General features: G+C 35.1%; 3 protein-coding genes, 1 long non-coding RNA gene and 1 pseudogene across 5 annotated transcripts; 3 read left to right on the plus strand and 2 right to left on the minus strand.

Moving 5' to 3' along the window:
• Positions 1-342: 342 nt before the first annotated feature.
• Positions 343-5,313, minus strand: LOC146926984 (TMV resistance protein N-like; annotated as a pseudogene). Its single transcript, XR_015005566.1, has 5 exons — positions 4,728-5,313; positions 3,433-4,528; positions 3,031-3,306; positions 2,146-2,949; positions 343-2,044 (listed from the first exon to the last, which is right to left on the minus strand). The product of XR_015005566.1 is annotated as a TMV resistance protein N-like (transcript).
• A 1,042-nt stretch (positions 5,314-6,355) lies between these two features.
• Positions 6,356-12,175, minus strand: LOC146926985 (TMV resistance protein N-like). Its single transcript, XM_085700422.1, has 5 exons — positions 11,545-12,175; positions 9,444-10,548; positions 9,061-9,336; positions 8,122-8,925; positions 6,356-8,018 (listed from the first exon to the last, which is right to left on the minus strand). The coding sequence occupies exons 1-5, from the start codon at positions 12,012-12,014 to the stop codon at positions 6,426-6,428; spliced, it is 4,248 nt and encodes a 1,415-aa protein (XP_085556548.1). The 5' UTR covers positions 12,015-12,175; the 3' UTR covers positions 6,356-6,425.
• On the plus strand, positions 10,350-10,691 carry LOC146926986 (uncharacterized). The gene is made up of 2 exons (XR_015005567.1): positions 10,350-10,469; positions 10,505-10,691. It is a non-coding gene; the product is annotated as an uncharacterized LOC146926986 (long non-coding RNA).
• A 1,349-nt stretch (positions 12,176-13,524) lies between the features above and the next one.
• On the plus strand, positions 13,525-15,047 carry LOC146926987 (F-box/kelch-repeat protein At3g06240-like). Its single transcript, XM_085700424.1, has one exon. It carries the CDS (start codon positions 13,619-13,621, stop codon positions 14,729-14,731), a length of 1,113 nt encoding a protein of 370 aa, XP_085556550.1. The 5' UTR covers positions 13,525-13,618; the 3' UTR covers positions 14,732-15,047.
• A 2,037-nt stretch (positions 15,048-17,084) lies between these two features.
• Positions 17,085-17,870, plus strand: LOC146926988 (uncharacterized). Its single transcript, XM_085707000.1, has one exon. The coding sequence runs from the start codon at positions 17,085-17,087 to the stop codon at positions 17,868-17,870; it is 786 nt and encodes a 261-aa protein (XP_085563126.1).
• Positions 17,871-18,160: the final 290 nt, after the last annotated feature.

Raw genomic sequence — 18,160 nt, forward strand, 5'->3', positions numbered from 1 at the left:
ATATTATACATAAATCCATTAACCAACCAAATTGTCTTAAAATATACATGACTTTGAGATGTTCAAATATACATTATATTCATTAACTACGATTTGTGTTCAAAACTGCCTGATTACTTGTGTTCAGTGGATGGTTAATAAGTCGAGACACATTGTTATATTCAATCACCTTATTCATACCTGTGTATGATTCAAATGGCACAATTTCAGTCAGAAAAATGGCAAAAACAACCAAAATCATCATTAATTTGAAATTGGATACAACAAATGAGAATGAGAACGAGAAGTAACACAAGATAAAAAAAAAAAATGCAGTCATGTTAAAGGATCAAGATTATACCTGAATTCAAGACAAATCCTCTCACAATGCAACTATTATAGACAAAGATGTAAAATCCTTATGAACAAAGCTATAGAGAAGCCAAACATTTGTGGACAAATTTACAAACATTCTGCCACTACAATTCCTTCTCTTTTATTCTCCTAATAATCTTGCCAGTTCCCCTGCACAAGTTTTTACAAGCCAAAAAAATATGCTTCACAAGCAACCAACCCCACCCTAATAACTTCCTTATTATTGGTATCCTATACAAATAAAGGCACACACGTACAAAGAAATAAAATGAAAATAGAATTAGGGCAAGAAGACCCAAGATCGAACCCCAGAAAAATCTCCTCAGTCTACGGAAAGGTTCGTCCTCTGCCCTAATCTTCCCATAAGGTGTGATCTTGAACTTGGTCAATGATCCAAACATTGTCAATTTTCCTAAAATCATTAGTCTTCTGAATAACAATGTCTCCAATATATAATTTTCAGAAATTAATTCATCAGTTTGAACAATAGATGCCTTCATTTTCCCATAAGATTTGTTCAAGCTCATAGCATCCTTCTCTATTCTCCTCATTAACTCTTCCAATTCAGGATTGTAGTTTCTTTCTTCCTCTGTATCTACAGGCTGGCATTTCAATTCAACAATGATTACCCTCGGCTCAGACGTCCCAAGTCCCCAGGAAAGTTGGTTATGCCTCTTCAACACTGGTTTGTAAAACGGATCTCCCAATTTCATCTCCATGATTCCCCAAAAGCGTCGTTTGTAGCTCCCGATGCATCAGTATACTCTAGTATAATAGGCATACTAATGTCCAAGCTATTTTCCTTCATTAATTCTACCCGTGCCCTCAATATTCTTTCCGAAGCTCCACATGCAATTTGAATATCTTCAGGAGATGAATCAGCAAAATGTTCTGATAAATTCTCTTTTATCATCTCTAATACCTTAATCACATCCTCCTCAGAATCTTCATGGTCTTGCTTTAGACTTACCCCATAGGCAGAGGAAGAAGTCTTTTCTATAACTTCAGCCTTGGCATTCCTCAAAGACCGCAAAAGCACTTTTAAAGACTTGACTGGACCTTCTTCTGATTCAAATAAAGGCAAATAATCATGAAACATGTCTCTTGGATTGAAACTTTCCAACATATGTTTCATTTGCTGCTCTGCAGATCCCTTTGGAACCAAACATGAGGATGGCATGTGGGAAAATGAATTGCGATTCGGAGGTATGAATTGAATATCATCCATGCTTGTTTCTTGCTTGTACACATAAACTCCCCAACTAATTAGAACCAAATCTGAATCATATTGAACCTGAATGGCCTTCCAGTCATCTCCAAGATTAGCATCAAGGTCCTGCCACTCTTCATCACTGAACAAAACTCGTAGATCACACAATAGCACATGATCTTCCCCAACAATGAAATATTGACAACCCGTGCCACAAAATTCTTGGCCATCAATAAATAAACGGAGGCCAACAGTGTGCCAACCTTTGACTCCAGTTAACAAATTTATATCATCAAAGACTTTAGAAACATCGTCCGTCTTTTTTACTTCCTGGAACACTAATGCTATAGCAACAATGGGAAACTTACGGCGAGCCCATAAAAGCGGAATCTCTTGACTGCAAATGTAGTCAAACCATCCTGGAATATCCCTTTTCGGCATCGGCATCACAACTTGTATTCTTTGGATCTCTTGCGAAACCTGTGAAACCAATTCAAAGGACATCAGTGTGTTTGCATCAACATACTACTTACAAATTGGCAATATTTCTATTATGTAAATAATGGAGAGAGAAGTAAAACCTTGGACCAAAGCACACTTGTTGCATCTGAAGTTAAGGATTGACATTGTCTTGCATCTATCTTCTGAATACTCAATGGAAGTTCTGAAATTTCCGTAAGATTCCTGCAAAAACTCACATCAAGACTTTTCAAGTGCATAGATCCTCTGATGCAATTTGGGAGGGATACAAAATCATTGTGTGAAACTTTCAAGTATGCCAGTTTTGGAAAATTTTCAATAATGGCATTAACATCTTCATCTGATAGATTAGCCTCGCTAAAATGAAGTGCTTCTAAATTTGAATAGTTGTTTGCCACTGAATGGCATTCGTTGAACCGTTGAAATGATTGTCCAAGTTGAGAGCAGCCATCAATTTTCAAAGTTACCAGTCTTGGAAGCAATAAGAAGCTACTTGAAAGATCTTCAAGCCCTTTACAAATTGACATGTCTATATACTCAAGGCCTGTAAGGTTAGCAATAGACTTTGGAAACTCCTTAATGGCAGTACTTATCATGTGAATCTTTAATGGCTTATCCATCTTTTGCATTACTTGAGGGAAGTGTTCAAATTTTTTGCAGTAATTGAATGAAAGCACTTGAAGGGAGGGTAAATACATTTTTGGCACAAAACTTTTAAGCTCAGTGCACTCAGAAGCACTTAAATACACCATATTAGGCATAAATCCAATGGATATATCAAACCTTACCAATTTATGGCATTTATCAAGTGTAAACACTCTTAAGTTTTTAGCTCCAGACAGATTAGGAACTTGAGTTATGGATTGACTATGGGAGAGATTGATGAATGTTAAATCCTCAAAAATCTGCAAAACAAAATATAATTGAAATGACTAGAGAATACTCAATTATGTTAATTTATAAATCCTTATAGCTAATAGGTGTACCTGAAAGGGCTTTTTCAATATCATAGAACTATGAGGTAACTTGAAATCAACAATTCTGTATGGATAAAAATTTGGTGGGAAATCCTTTGAAGGGTAGCACTTCCAATCGAGTAGCCGTAAATTATTTGGCAAATAGCTAGGTCCTGATGAAAATAATGTATTCCTTACAATCAAAATTCTGAGGTTTTTCATCTTCTTAAAGGCAGAATAAGCCCAATAATCTACTTTTTCTTGTTTTGGGGGATGAAGCATCATTCCTTCTACTTTAGTACTTCCCTAAAGAAAATACATGAAAAATAAAAAATACATCAAGAACAAAATTCTTACCAGTAGAACTCAGTACATGCCAAAGTTCAAAAATAAAAAGGTCTATTAAGAAAGTAAAAATGATAAAATTCTTACCAAATTTCCTTTCAGTACATCAAGAACATCTTTATGAGACCACAATCTGCTACGTTCACCAGGGTTTGATGTTGATTCTTTCCGTACAATCTCTCTACCCATGTCTTGTATTAGATCATGCATTTGTAGCAAACCATTTTCATCAACAGTTATGAGACATTTACTATTAAACACTCGTATAACTGGGTAGAAATCACAAGCGTCTAGTATCCTTTTAACATAATCCCATCTTTCCCCTTTGAAGAAACAAGCGATGTCTAGAAAAATTTTCTGGTCCAAGTCAGACAGGCATCTGTAGCTTATTTCCAGTACACCTTGAATCTCAGCATCTGGGACCTTTCTATATCTCTGCAGTTCAATTTCCCATTCTTCTATGCTTTTACCTTTCAAGTTGGATCCTATTACTCTTAAAGCCAATGGAATACCTTTTGCATAACTTATTGCATGAGAAGATATTTTTTCAAAGTTTTCTACGGGTCTGTTCATATTAAAGGCATACCAACAAAAGAGTTAAGTGGATTCATGATGATTTAGCTCTTGTAGTTTATATGGTTTGATTTTAACATCATGCTTATGTAGAACATCTATATCTCTTGTAGTTATAATGATAATGCTACCAGAACCAAACCAATCATGTCCTCCAGCTAGTGATTCCAATTGTTTTACAGAATCAACATCATCGAGTATCAGAAGAACTCTTTTGTGAGAAAGCCTGTGTTTTATTTCAGAGCTTCCTCTAAATGAGCTTCCGAACACTTGCGTCGCCTCACCTATCTCATTCAAAAGTGTCCTTTGGAGATTTTCCAGACCACCGATGCTTTCATTTGATTTTTCTCTAACATTAGCAAGAAAACTCGCAGCTTCAAATTGATGTCTGATCTTGTTATATATATGCAAGGCAAATTGGGTTTTGCCTATTCCACCAGCTCCGTAAATTCCCAACATGCAAATACGTTCACTAGAGTCGATATCAATAATAGATTTCACCTGTTTGAAACGAGTATTGAGTCCGACTAGGTGTTTGATTTGTAAAGGTACTGGAGGTAGTTTAGTAGAGATGTCTGTGACAATCTTTTCAATAAACTCAGATTCATAGCTGCATAGAAATACAAGATGAAGAATGAGATATCAAAGGAGCACGAGGAGAAAATGATTCAATACAATAGATTGCTCAACTAAAAAAAGAAAGAATGAGAGAGATGATAGTTTACAAGTCATTGATCCTATACATATGTACAGAAATTCATCTTAACAGAATAAATACCTCTAACTTCAATCTAAATAGCATAACTTACACATCGTCCTTGCAGTGTAGTCCACTGAGAGCACAAACTCGATTCAAAGCCAACTTCCATGCTTTCACCTTCTCTGATTCCCTTCCAAATCTCTTTTCATGTTTCCTCATAGCATCTTCATAACTATTTTTCTAATACCTAACATCGCTAGGTTCCACCTTATAAAATATAACGAAAACCGATTTTCCACTATTTTCATAACAGTCAACGATCTTTACAAGTTCGTCAAGGCACCATGTTGAAGAAGCGTAGTCATGACACAGAACAACAATCGAGATTCTAGAGGCTTCAATTGCTTTTAGGAGTGAAGGTCCGATTTCATGGCTGATCTTGAGGTTTTGATCGTCTCTGAAAACGTTTATTCCATGACGGAGAAGTGAACGGTAGAGATGATCGGTGAAAGAGTAGCGTGTTCCGCCTCTGAAACTCAGAAATACATCGTGAGTGAAATCTTCGTAGTGATTTAGCATTGATGAAGATTATGGTATGTTTTAATTTTGAGCTTTACGGTTTGTGTGTGTAAAATTGTAGAATCTTTTGTTTTAAATGAAGTGTGGAGCTTCAAAAGTCAGAAGAACGTGAGATTACAAAGAAACGTTCCTAGTTTTTTTTATATGAATCATGGATTTGACTTTAACCGTAAAATACAATTCCTTAAAACAAAATACTACATAATAGTCAACATTACCATAACACACACACACACACACACACACACACACACTGTTTTACCCACCTGTAAGCAAAAGTTTCTTGTTTCACACGTATCAACAAATTAATTCTTTTTTGTTAAAGGAATCAACAAATTAATTATATTTACTAAAATATTTGTAGAAAATAGAAGAATTAGTAAGAGCCTTATGTGATCATGCTACTTAATTATTTAATAGTAGTAATTTTATGTACGCAATTTAGGTTTCCTTTGATACCTTAAAGGGATGATGCAAACACACAATAGATAATTCTTTGATTCTTTATGTAGAGTTTGTATAGCATACATGCAACTTTTGCTTATATAATTCTTTATAGTACATAAAGCATTGTACATATATTTGAATAAATAATCAGAACTCATGAATCAGAAGACTAGAACTCATGAATCAGAACTTGAGCCACCGTAGTCATTCAAAAATATTAGGACTCCAACTACTAGTTCATAACCAAGTCATAACTGTGCAAGTTTTTGTGATGTTTCGGCTACTGTACATATACATAGTATATGGAAGTCCACATAGTAGAAAAATGAAAGAGAAACTTCCTTAGATTTCTATACAAAATTGACATCAAAATTCGAAAAAAAATTAGATAGTTAACACAATTTAAATACATCGTTAATTATGTTCATTAATTATCCATTGAACACAATTACCTACAATTTAGATAATTAACTAAAAATTTTAGATGTTCAAATATTAATTTGAAAGCTGTGTATGATGCAAATGGCACAATTTCAGTCAGAAAAATGGCAAAAACAACCAAAATCATCATTTATTTGAAAGCTACACACGGTAAATGAGAATGAGAACAAGAACACAAGATAAAAAATGCAGTAATGTTAAAGGATCAAGATTATACCTGAATGCAATTCAAGACAAATCCTTTCACAATGCAACTATTATAGACAAAGATGTAAAACCCTTATGAACAAAGCTATAGACAAGCCAAACATTTGTGGACAAATTTACAAACATTCTGCCACTACAATTCCTTCTCTTTTATTCTCTTAATAATCTTGCCAATTCCCCTTTTTAACTTCCTACAAGTTAAAAAAATATGCTTGACAAGCCACCAACCCCATTCTAATAACTTCCTTATTATTGGTATCCTATACAAATAAAGGCACACACGTACAAAGAAATAAAATGAAAATAGAATTAGGGCAAGAAGACCAAAGATCGAACCCCAAAAAAATCTCCTCAGTATGCGGAAAGGTTCGTCTTCTGCCCTCATCTTCCCATAAGATGTGACTTTGAACTTGGTCGCTGATCCAAACATTGTCAATTTTCCCAAAATCCATAGTTTTCCGAAGATTAATGTTTCCAATAGATAATTTTCTGAAATGGACTCATCAGTTTGAACAATAGATGCCTTCATTTTCCCATAAGATTTATTGAAGCTCATAGCATCTTTCTCTATCCTCCTCATTAACTCTTCCAATTCAGGATTGTAGTTTCCTTCCTCCAAGGATTCTTCAAGGCTAGAGCTTGAAGCTTCCTCTGTACCTACAGGCTGGCATTTCAATTCAACAATGATTACGCTCAGCTCAGACGTTCCAAGTTCCAAGGCAAGTTGGTTTTGCCTCTTCAACACTGGTTTGTAAAATGGATCTCTCAATTTTATCTCCATGATTCCCCAAAAGCGTCGATGTGTAGCTCCTGATGCATCAGTATACTCTAGTATAATAGGCATACCAATGTCCAAGCCATTTTCCTTCATTAATTCTACCCGTGCCCTCAATATTCTTTCCAAAACTCCGGTTGCAATTTGATGAACTTCAGGAGATGAATCAGCAAAATATTCTGACATATTCTCTTTGAACATCTCTAACACTTGAATCACATCCTCTACAGAATCTTCATCGTCTTGCTTTAGACTTAACCCATAGGCAGATGAAGAAGTCTTTTCTATAACTTCAGCCTTGGCATTCCTCAAAGACCGCAAAAGCACTTTTGAAGAGCTCAATGGACCTTCTTCTGATTCAAATAAAGGATTGAAACTTTCCAACACATGTTTAAATTGTTGCTCTGCAGATCCCTTTGGAACCAAACATGAGGATGGCACGTAGGAAAAGGAGTTGTGATTGGGAGGTATGAATTGGATATCATCCATGCTTGTTTCTTGCTTGTAGACATAAACTCCCCAATTAGTCAAAATCAAGGCTGAATCATATTGAACCTGAACGGCCTTCCATTCCTCGCCAATATTTGTATCAAGGTCCCGCCACTCTTCGTCACTGAACAAAACTCGCAGATCACACAATAACACATGAGATGCCCCAACATTGAAATAATGGCAATCCCTGCCACAAATTTCTTTTCCATCCATAAACAAATGGAGGCTAACAGTGTGCCAGGCTATGAATTCAGTAAACAAATTCATACCTTCATAAAACATTGACCAACTGACTGTCTTTTTTCCTTCCTGGAACACTAATGCTAAAGCAAAAACGGGAAACTTCCGGCGAGCCCAGAAAAGCGGAATCTCTTGACTGCGTTTGCAGTCAAACCATTCTGGAATCTCCCTTTTCGGCATTGGCATTACAACTTGTATTCTTTGGATCTCTTGTGAAACCTGTGATGCCAAAACAAAAGACATTTAGTGTGTTTGCATCAACATACTACTTAAAGATTGACAATATCTTTTATTAAGTAAATAATACAGAAAGAAGTAAAACCTTAGACCAGAGAAAACTTAATGTCTCAGGAGTTAAGGATTGACAGTGGCTTGCATCTATTTTCTGAACACTTGAGGGAAGTTCTGGAATTTCTGTAAGATTCCTGCAGAAGCTCACATCAAGAATTTTCAAGTGCAGAGATCTTCTGATGTAATTTGGGAGGGCTACAAACCCATTGTGCGAAACTTTCAAATCTTCCAGTTTTGGAAATTTTTCAATAATGGCATTAACATCTTCATATGATAGATTCGCCTCACTAAAATGAAGTGTTTCTAAATTTGGATAGCCGTTTGCCACTGAATGGCGCTCTTTAAACCTTCTAAATGATATTCCTAATTGAGAGCATCCATCAATTTTTAAAGTGACTAGTTTTGGTAGCAATAAGAAGCTACTTGATAGATCTGTGAGCCCTTTGCAAATTGACATGTCTATATACTCAAGGCCTGTAAGGTTACCAATAGACTTTGGAAACTCCTTAATGGCGGTACTTATCATGTGAATCTTTAATGACTTATCCATCTTTTGCATTACTTGTGGGAACTGTTCAAATTTTTTGCAGAAATTAAATGAAAGCACTTGAAGGGAGGGCAAATACATTTTTGGCACAAAACTTTTGAGCTCACTGCACCCTGAAGCACTTAAATACACCAGATTCGGCAAAAATCCATTGGATTTTTCAAACCTTACAAGTTTATGGCATTTATCAACCGTAAACACTCTTAAGTTTTTAGCTCCAGACAGATTAGGAATTTGAGTTATGGATTGACTATGGGAGAGATTAATGAATGTCAAGTCCTCAAAAATCTGCAAAACAAAATATAATTGAAATGATTAAAGCACAACCAACTATGATAATTTTTAACTCTTGCTGGTTATACTAACAATTTTACCACATAATAAAATAAAATAAATACAAAATGTTGAAGCAAATGTGTGTACCCGAAATGAATTTTTCAATATCATCGAGCTATGAGGCAACTTGAAGTCAACAATTCTGTATGGATAAAAATCTGGCGGGAAATTCTTTGATGGGTACCACTTCCAATCGAGTAGCCGTAAACTATTCGGCAAATAACTAGGTCCAGATGAAAACAATGTATTCCTTATAATCAAAATTCTGAGGTTTTTCATCTTTTGAAAGGCATTATAAGCCCAATGATCTACTTTCTCTTGTTTTGGGGGATGAAGCATTATTCCTTCAACTGTGGTACTTCCCTATACATAATACATGAAAAATGTAGATAGTTTGAGACTAAAATATATTTGCCAAAGTTAAAAAAAAAGAAGGTATATTAACAAAGTGAAAATGATATAATTCTCACCAAGTTTCCTTTCAGTACACCGAGAACATCGTGATGAGACCATAATCTGCTGCGTTCACCAGGGTTTGATGTCGACTCCTTCCGAACAATCTCTCTACCCATGTCTTGTATTAGATCATGCATTTCTAAACAACCATTTTCATCTACAGTTATGAGACATTTGCTAACGAATACTCGTATAACTGGGAAAAAATCACAAGCTTCTAGTACCCTTTTAACATAATCCCATCTTTCCCCTTTGAAAAAACAAGCAATGTCCAGAAAAGATTTTTGTTCCAAGTCAGATAGGCCTTTGTAGCTGATTTCCAATACACCTTGAATCTCAGCATCTGGTACCTTTCTATATTTCTTCAATTCAATATCCCATTCCTCTATGTTCTTACCTTTCAAATTGGATCCTATTACCTTTAAAGCCAATGGAATACCATTTGCATAACTTATTGCTTGAGAAGAGATTCTTTCAAAGTTTTCTACAGGTCTACTCATATTAAAGGCATACCAACAGAAGAGTTCAGTGGATTCATGATGATTTAGCTCTTCGAGTTTATATGTTTTGATTTTAATATCATGCTTATGCTTATGTAGAACATCGATATCTCTTGTTGTTACAATGACTATGCTACCAGAACCAAACCAATCTTGTCCTCCAGCTAATGATTCCAATTGTTTTACCGAATCAACATCGTCGAGTATCAGAAGAACTCTTTTGTTAGCAAGCTTGCATTTTATTACAGAGCTTCCTATAAACGTGCTTCCCATCATGGTTTGCGTCTCCACACCCATCTCAGACAGAAGTGTCCTTTGGAGATCTTCCAGTCCCCTAGTGCTTTCATTAGATTTTTCTCTAACATTAGCAAGAAAACTAGTAGCTTCAAATCGATGACTGATATTGCTATATATTTTCCAGGCAAATGTTGTTTTTCCTATTCCACCACCTCCACAGATTTCCAACATGCAAACATCATCATCAGAATTGGCATCAATAAGAGACTTCACCTGTTCGAAACGAGAATCGAGTCCGACTAGGTGTTTAATTTGTAAAGGCATGGGAGGTAGTTTAGCTGAGATCTCTTTGACAATCTTCTCAATAAACTCATATTCATAGCTGTACAGAAATACAATAAGAATGATAAATCAAAAGAAAGTAGGGATAAAATGATTAAGTAAAATGTACACCAATCATACCGACAAATATCATAATTTAGAACTATTGATCCTATATATATGAACAAATTTGTTCTATTGTTGTAGACTTCGGTGTCCTGAAACTCAGGGAAGGATCTTCCACAGTCTTTTCTGCCACTGAAGTAAAATCACCACTAAAGTAAAATCTGCCACTGAACACCATAGACTCAAATACTTTTACCCTATGAAGCATGGACACCTCTAGGATTAGGCGGCGGTGTCTGACACTCCCATGATACCCATACGACACGTGTCGGACAAGTGTCCTAAATAAGTTGTTTTCATCTTTACTTTGACACTCCTTGGGCTGGTGTCCAACACCAATACAACACTTACGTGAGGTGTGTCGGACAACTCAAACAATTGTCTGAATTTGTTTCTTTGCTTCTATGCACAGTAGATTCAAGAGTTAAAGATGTGCTATAAAAGTGGTTATAGACATTAAAGTTGATTACAACGTTTTTAAATTTTCGATAGTAGAGGGATAAATAACGGCTAAATACTATTGTATCTTGTTATAAGATTTTTTTTTTTTAATGAAATAAATTGTTCAAGTTAGATGCATTTATATAGGCAGGGGTGTTGGTGTCCTATGTGTCAATGTGTTGTGTCAGTGTTGTGTTGAGTGTCCGTGTCGGAGTCTATGCTTTATAGTTTTTACCACTCCATTGTTGGTGTACTATCCTACTTTAGAAAATTAATTAATGAGTAATGATATTTTGACATCCATTTGATGACAACTTTGTTGACAACCTTGTTTTTCTCACTTCTTATTGGTCAAAAACAATGGAGAGAGAAAAAGGAAGAGAGAATAACAACATCATGTGAGTATGAGAGAGAAAGTTGTCTAAAAGTTGTCAAAAAGTGGTTGTCAAAATATCATTTCTATTAATTAATTAAAGGTTTGAGGACTTACATATTATCTTTGCAATGTAATCCACTGAGAGCACAAACACGATTCAAAGCCAACCTCCATGCCTTCACCTTCTCCGATTCACTTCCAAATCTCTTTTCATGTTGAATCATTGCAATTTCATAACTATTCCTCTGATACCTAACATCTGAAGGTTCTACCTTATAAAAAACAACAAATACCGATTTTCTATTTTTGTCATAACAGTCAACGATCTTAACCAGTTCATCAAGGCACCAAGTGGAAGAAGCATAATCACGGCACAGCACAACGATGGAGATTCTAGAAGCTTCGATTGCTTGTAGAAGTGAAGGTCTGATTTCGTCACCGAGGTTGATGTTTTGATCGTCTCTGAAGACGTTGATTCCGTGACGGAGAAGAGAGTGATAGAGATGATCGGTGAAGGAGTAGCGTGTCCCGCCTCTGAAACTCAGAAATACGTCATGTGTAAAATCATCTTTGTGATTCACCATTGATGAAGATAATGGTAAGGTTTGAAGTTTGTGTGAACGGAATTGTTTTAATAAAACGAAGTTTTGAGCTTGCAAAGTAAGAAGAACGCGGGGATTACAAAGAAACAGTCTCTAAATGCTAACGTTATGAATTTTGTCTCTTACACTCTAAACAAATTCTTAAATGTGTAACTATTAATTAAGTTTTTATATGATGAAAAACTAAAGTAAACTACATTTTGGTCCATATAAATATATCAATTTTTAGTTTTAGTCTCTCTAAAATTTTCCTTCAATTTTTAGTCCTTGTAAAATTTTCAATCACTACTTTTGGTCCATATTTTTAAGTTAATTTTTGTATTTCTTAATGAAATTATGCAGAAATGTGTAGAATAATGTAAAAAAATTTCCCAGAAAAAATAGATTTTTTTAACAACACATAAATTAAATATGAATTTTTAACTGTAAAAAAAATATAAAAATTCATATTAAATTCATGTTTTGTTAAAAAATTCGAATTATTTTTTTGGAGAGATTCTTATAATACTATGAATTTTTTTGTAAAATTTTATTCAAAAACATGGATTCTACATATGATTTTACTTTAAAAGATGGACCAAAAGTGAAGATGGAAATTTTTTTAGGGACTAAAAGTTGAAGAAATTTTTTAGAGGGACTTAAACGAAAAATTGACATATTTATAGAGATCAAAAACATATTCAACCCTTGTTTTTTTGGGTCTGAAAATGTAAATGTTGCTCCTCTAAATTTTGTAAGGTTAAAATACTCTCTCTATAGTACTTGTCTGCATAGTCTAATTGATAGAAACATTGCAATGTACAAGGGTTGAAGGTCAAATCTTATATTTTATTCATTTTAAGAGATGAAAGGAAATTGTCTATTAAGTTGAGATGAAAGGAAATTGTCTATTAAGTTATTTGACAAAAACAAATCTCTCTGCCAAGTAGCTTTGATATGTATCGATGTGTCACGTTAAGTCACATCGTGTTGGGAGAATTCGAGTTCAATTTTAGGTAAAACAATTCTTAGTCATAATTTACTTACCTCACAACTGAACTCCAAATTATTAGGGCTCTTTTCCTGAGAATCAGATGATTAAAAAAAACACTTAATATTTTTTTTAAGTTACTATGGGATTTGATTTGTTAGAATTTGTAGGTAAAATGAGTAAGGAAATGAACACAAATAACATGTTCTTTCTTTTCCTGTATGTAAACGAGGGTTCTGTCTACGGTGGACGACCTAAATAAGATTTTTTTTTATGTGTATCTATTTAGATATTCGTCCTGTATTGGTTCGTGGTAAATTTTCTATGTGGATACCTTGCATACAAAATTGTGGTCATCATTAATTATATGTCTAACCTGAATAATGCCGGTAAATACACTACTAATTTAGAATAAAAGAAAGCAATTAAGTGTTGGAGGTGTACAATTAGCATTTTGATCCAAGCCCAAGCCCACTACTCTCTCTCTCTCTTACCATTACGTGTAGATATATTTTCTTTGCCACTGCGTGTCTTTCGCTTTCATTTTGTCTTCAGCACCGTTTGAAAAATTAGGGCTTGATCAAAGCAGAGTGTGAAGAGTAACGTTGCTCAAAGCATGGATCTTCCTCAAGAACTGATCATTCAAATTCTGTTGAGGTTACCGGTGAAGTCTCTTATATTTTTCAAATGCATTTGTAAGTTATGGTTTTCTATTATCTCTGATCCTCACTTTGCAAATTCACATTTCCAACTTAACTTTGCAAAACACACTCGTAGATTTTTATGCATTTCAGCTCTATCTCCTGAAATTCGATCTATAGATTTTGATGCATTTCTTAACAATGTTCCTGCTTCACCCAACTTTAACTGTTCCCTTCCAGACTCTTATTTTCCCTTTGAAATTAAAGGGTCATGTAGAGGGTTTATATTCTTGTATCGTCATCCAAACATATACATTTGGAATCCATCCACCGGATCGAAAAGACAAATACCAATGTCTGCTTTTAATTCCGAAGCGTATGTTAATCTATATGGCTTTGGTTATGATCAGTCTAGAGATGATTATGTGGTGGTTTTATTGTCCAATAAAGTTAATCCATTCTTAGTTGGTGTTCCTCAATCACATTTGGAGTTTTTCTCGTTTAGAGACAATACTTGGAAAGAAATCGAGGGTAATCACTTACCTTATGGCGACGATTATAGAGAAGGAGAAGGGGTGGTTTTTAATGGGGCTATTCATTGGTTGTCTTCGCGTCGTGATTTAGTTTTGGATGTCATTGTTGGCTTTGATTTAACGGAAAGGAAATTGTTTGAGATGCCTGTTCCAAATGATGTTGATCACAGAGCATTAGTACATTCTGGTTTGTGGGTATTTGGAGAATTTCTCAGTCTATGGGTTAAGGACACTGGTAATGATACAATTGAAATATGGGTTATGAAAGAATACAAAGTGCATTCGTCTTGGACTAAGACTCTTGTTCTTCCTCAGCAAGTCATTCCTGGTCACTACTTTAACCCTCTGTACTATTCCAGATTTGCGGACTACTTTCACCCAATGTATTCTACAGAAAATGGTGATATTATTGGAAAATATGGTGGTACTAGATTGGTGAAGTATAATGACAAAGGACAGTTTTTAGGGCATCGCTCCTTCTGCAACAGTCCATCCGAAGTTGTCGTGTATACCGAGTCGCTACTTTCACTCTCTGGTGACAATGAGCATGTTTAAGAAGATGGCACAAACAAGAACAATGAGCTTGTGCAATACTCTCCTTCACCATTTTCTTCACATTGTATTATGAACTCTTGAGTGGCTGCATTTGTAACATGTGCTGAGCTGCTATGTTTTGAAATGTTTATTAGTTTACTATTTATCATATTCTTGTCAGAAATATTGACAACTTTGTTTCTTTGTTTGTATGCTTCAATGTTATTTATGTATGTATAACTGAATTGCATTGTAAATGTATGTTATTGTCACTACTTGAAATTGTTTCATATGGTAAATTAATCGGATGAGTTTATGCATGTTGAAGGATAAAGAAGGTTTTGCTCTTTAATTTTCAACTTTAGCTCCTTCCATTTCTCTGTTTTCAACTAGGAAAGATTAAGAAAACTAATTTCAAATTAATGAGCTACTGCACATGAATTCATAAGACTTTTAGATTATAAAAAACATTTAAATCACCCCATGATCATAAATAGTGTTGCAATTACAAGTTAATGTCTTAACGCTTCATTTAATGTATAATGCAAATATTCACTGAGGAGATTTTTTTACACATCTGCAATGCATGTTTAAATTTAACCCAACTTGAAGTCTTTACACTTCATTCAATGCATAAAGCTAACAAAAATAAGATAGATTTTTTTTGTTAAAATGTAACACATCTACTAATCCTTTTCTCTACTTAAGTTTGCAAAGTCATATATCAGTAGGAAATACTACTAGAGGACTAGAGGAAGCATTCTTTTAAAGCTAGAATAAAGAAGTAGTTTGATGACTTGACGAAAAGTAGTATAAAAAGGTTCATTATCTCATTGTGCACCTTACATGTAGAGTATATATGCAAGCAGTCCTCTAAAAGCTTTTCTTTTCTTTATTAAATGAGAAATTTTATAAGGCAGATAAAATTTGAGAAAACTGGTTCTGAATTGGATGGAGTCCTGATTTCATTTCTTCATTTCTTCTTGTCATATTATCTGTTGGATGATAAATTATTCAATCATTGCTTGTAAATGGTGAAATGATATTCAGCAATAGATTGTGGTTATAAGCAATAGATGTTTTATATCTAATGAGAATCACTCAACAGGGTAACCCTATGACCTATAGTCTCCATAATATATTGTGGTTATATGGAATTGACAGGAATGATTTTTTATGCTTTATATTGCTCTAGCCTGTATATAAAAAATCATATTTTCGTCATTATTCTTATTTATTTATGTTCATTATGTTTTAGGCTTTGGTCAATGTCAGCATTCCTCTCTCAGAACCAAGTGTTTGCACACATACAACTGATTTGCTGCTATGAGATGATGCACATCATATCATGTTCCCGAAGATTATTAGTGTATAGAATCAATTTGCATAGTTAGAAAACCCAGTTTAGCATAATCATAGGAATCTGTTAGGCAGATTTTCTGGATGTTTGTTCAATTGCTCCTGTTTGAAAGGATGCTAAAACCTTGTGCAGATGAAGAATCTCAAAATTGTTAGGAATGCAACATTTTCAACAGGACCCATCAAAGTCCTTTCTGATCCTGAGAAAATTGTTGACTTCATAGTCCTCTTATATTGGGAAATACACTCCACTTAAAAAAGATAGGTTCTGAAAATTATACTTTCAATTTGTGTGTATATGTTCATCTTTATAGATAGATAGAGAAAGAGATAAATTCTTCTATAGAAATGCATGTAACAAGTAACTTTTAGACACCACGGATAATGGCTGCGATGCATGTCAATCCCACCACCAAAGCTTCCAAGCTTTTAACTTGTAATAAGGACAACTCCAAAAACATTAATTTTATATGTTCCACAATGGATTCTGCACTGGTGCAATCCGGATTATATATTCCGGACATAATCGATGGGTTCTGGTAAATATAATCCGGAGAGGTAGCATTTATGCCCCATGCAAGTACATTTAAGGCTCATGCATGGGGTGTATCGGGATGTTCCGGATTTTATAATCCGGATTACCTTATGTGGTTCGAAAAATAAAATCCGGACTGTATCAGTAGTGGTAACAGAATGCATGTTTCTGACTGTTTTCCATCAACAACAATAATGACAGTTTTTTACACATTGTAGGCCCGGTTCAAGGACGCCGATTACAACATGAAGGTGCATTTGAAAGAACAATTCCGACAATTTGTTTTACCGGAAACCACCTCTATGCGTCCACCGCCAAATAAGGTCACCACCAAAGGAGCTCCAAAGAAAGATAAGCAAATCATTCGATCGACAAGGCGGGCCCCTTCCCTATGGGAGATTGTTGACTCCGGAGCAAGAAACACAGGGTTCACAGACACGGTCAACAGGGACGAGTAGAAAGAGTGCACGGAAAAGCAACATGTCTCCTACTCCTCCTAAGCCAATTCCAAAAAATCCAAAGAAGCCAACAATCGTTGAAGTCCACATACCACACAAAGACCAAATCCCAATTTGGATGCATGACTTTATTGAAAAGGTTACGGATGTACCCGGTGATGGCCATTGTGGGTTCCGACCAGTTGCGGTCCTACAGAACTTGACTGTTGATGATCACGTATTAGTCCGGTACAACCTTTACAAAGAGTTTATCGGTGTAGAAAATGACCGCTATCGGAGGATGATTAATGATGATAGGCGGTATAACGAGGTCTCAGACGCTTTATCTTACTCCGGTATTGGCAATGCACCACGGGATAAATGGATGACAATGCCGGATATGGGGTTCCTCATCGCACAGAAATTCAGCCAAACGGTTGTTGTGTTGTCCATTGGGAAATCAGAAACCTTTTTCCCTCTATGTGGTCCACCGCCGCCTCCAACTATCGATCCGTTGATATGTCTGGCATATGTGAATGACAACCATTTTATGGCCTTGAAATTGAAGGATGGTTGTCCGATTCCTCCCACTTCCGCTCTATGGAGACAATACCATCGAGAGGATGCAAACACTTGGCCTGATAGATATGTCAGCCGGATGGCAGATTATAATGAGCTAAGTCGGGCGGCGGGTGTAACGGTCATAAAAGATGATGAAGAATTGTACATTGTTGAAAATCTTGATCCCGATGAGAGGCTTGGTGCTGGTCCTGCTCCTGGTGTGAAGGTTGAAGTGGATGATAGTCCCATTGATCTTTCGGCGCCATAGATTAGATATATATCATTAGTTTAGTTGAAATGTATATCATTAGGTGAAATGTGTAATGATATAAATTCAACTTTTTTTGGTATAATGATATATATATATATATATATATATATATATATATATATATTGATATAATATTTAAGTTAATTGTCTTTTATACAAACATATATAATGATTTATTGGAAAAAAAATGATAAAAACCACAATGACATGCAAATCTGTTTCAGTTCTGTGCACTGGTTCGTTCCGGACTATATAATCCGGAATGTACCGAGGGTAAAATTGGAAAA

The sequence above is a fragment of the Medicago sativa genome, chromosome 4 (assembly GCF_051527215.1).
Source record: "Medicago sativa cultivar Bolivia chromosome 4, Bolivia_mono, whole genome shotgun sequence".
Classification (NCBI taxonomy): domain Eukaryota; kingdom Viridiplantae; phylum Streptophyta; class Magnoliopsida; order Fabales; family Fabaceae; genus Medicago; species Medicago sativa.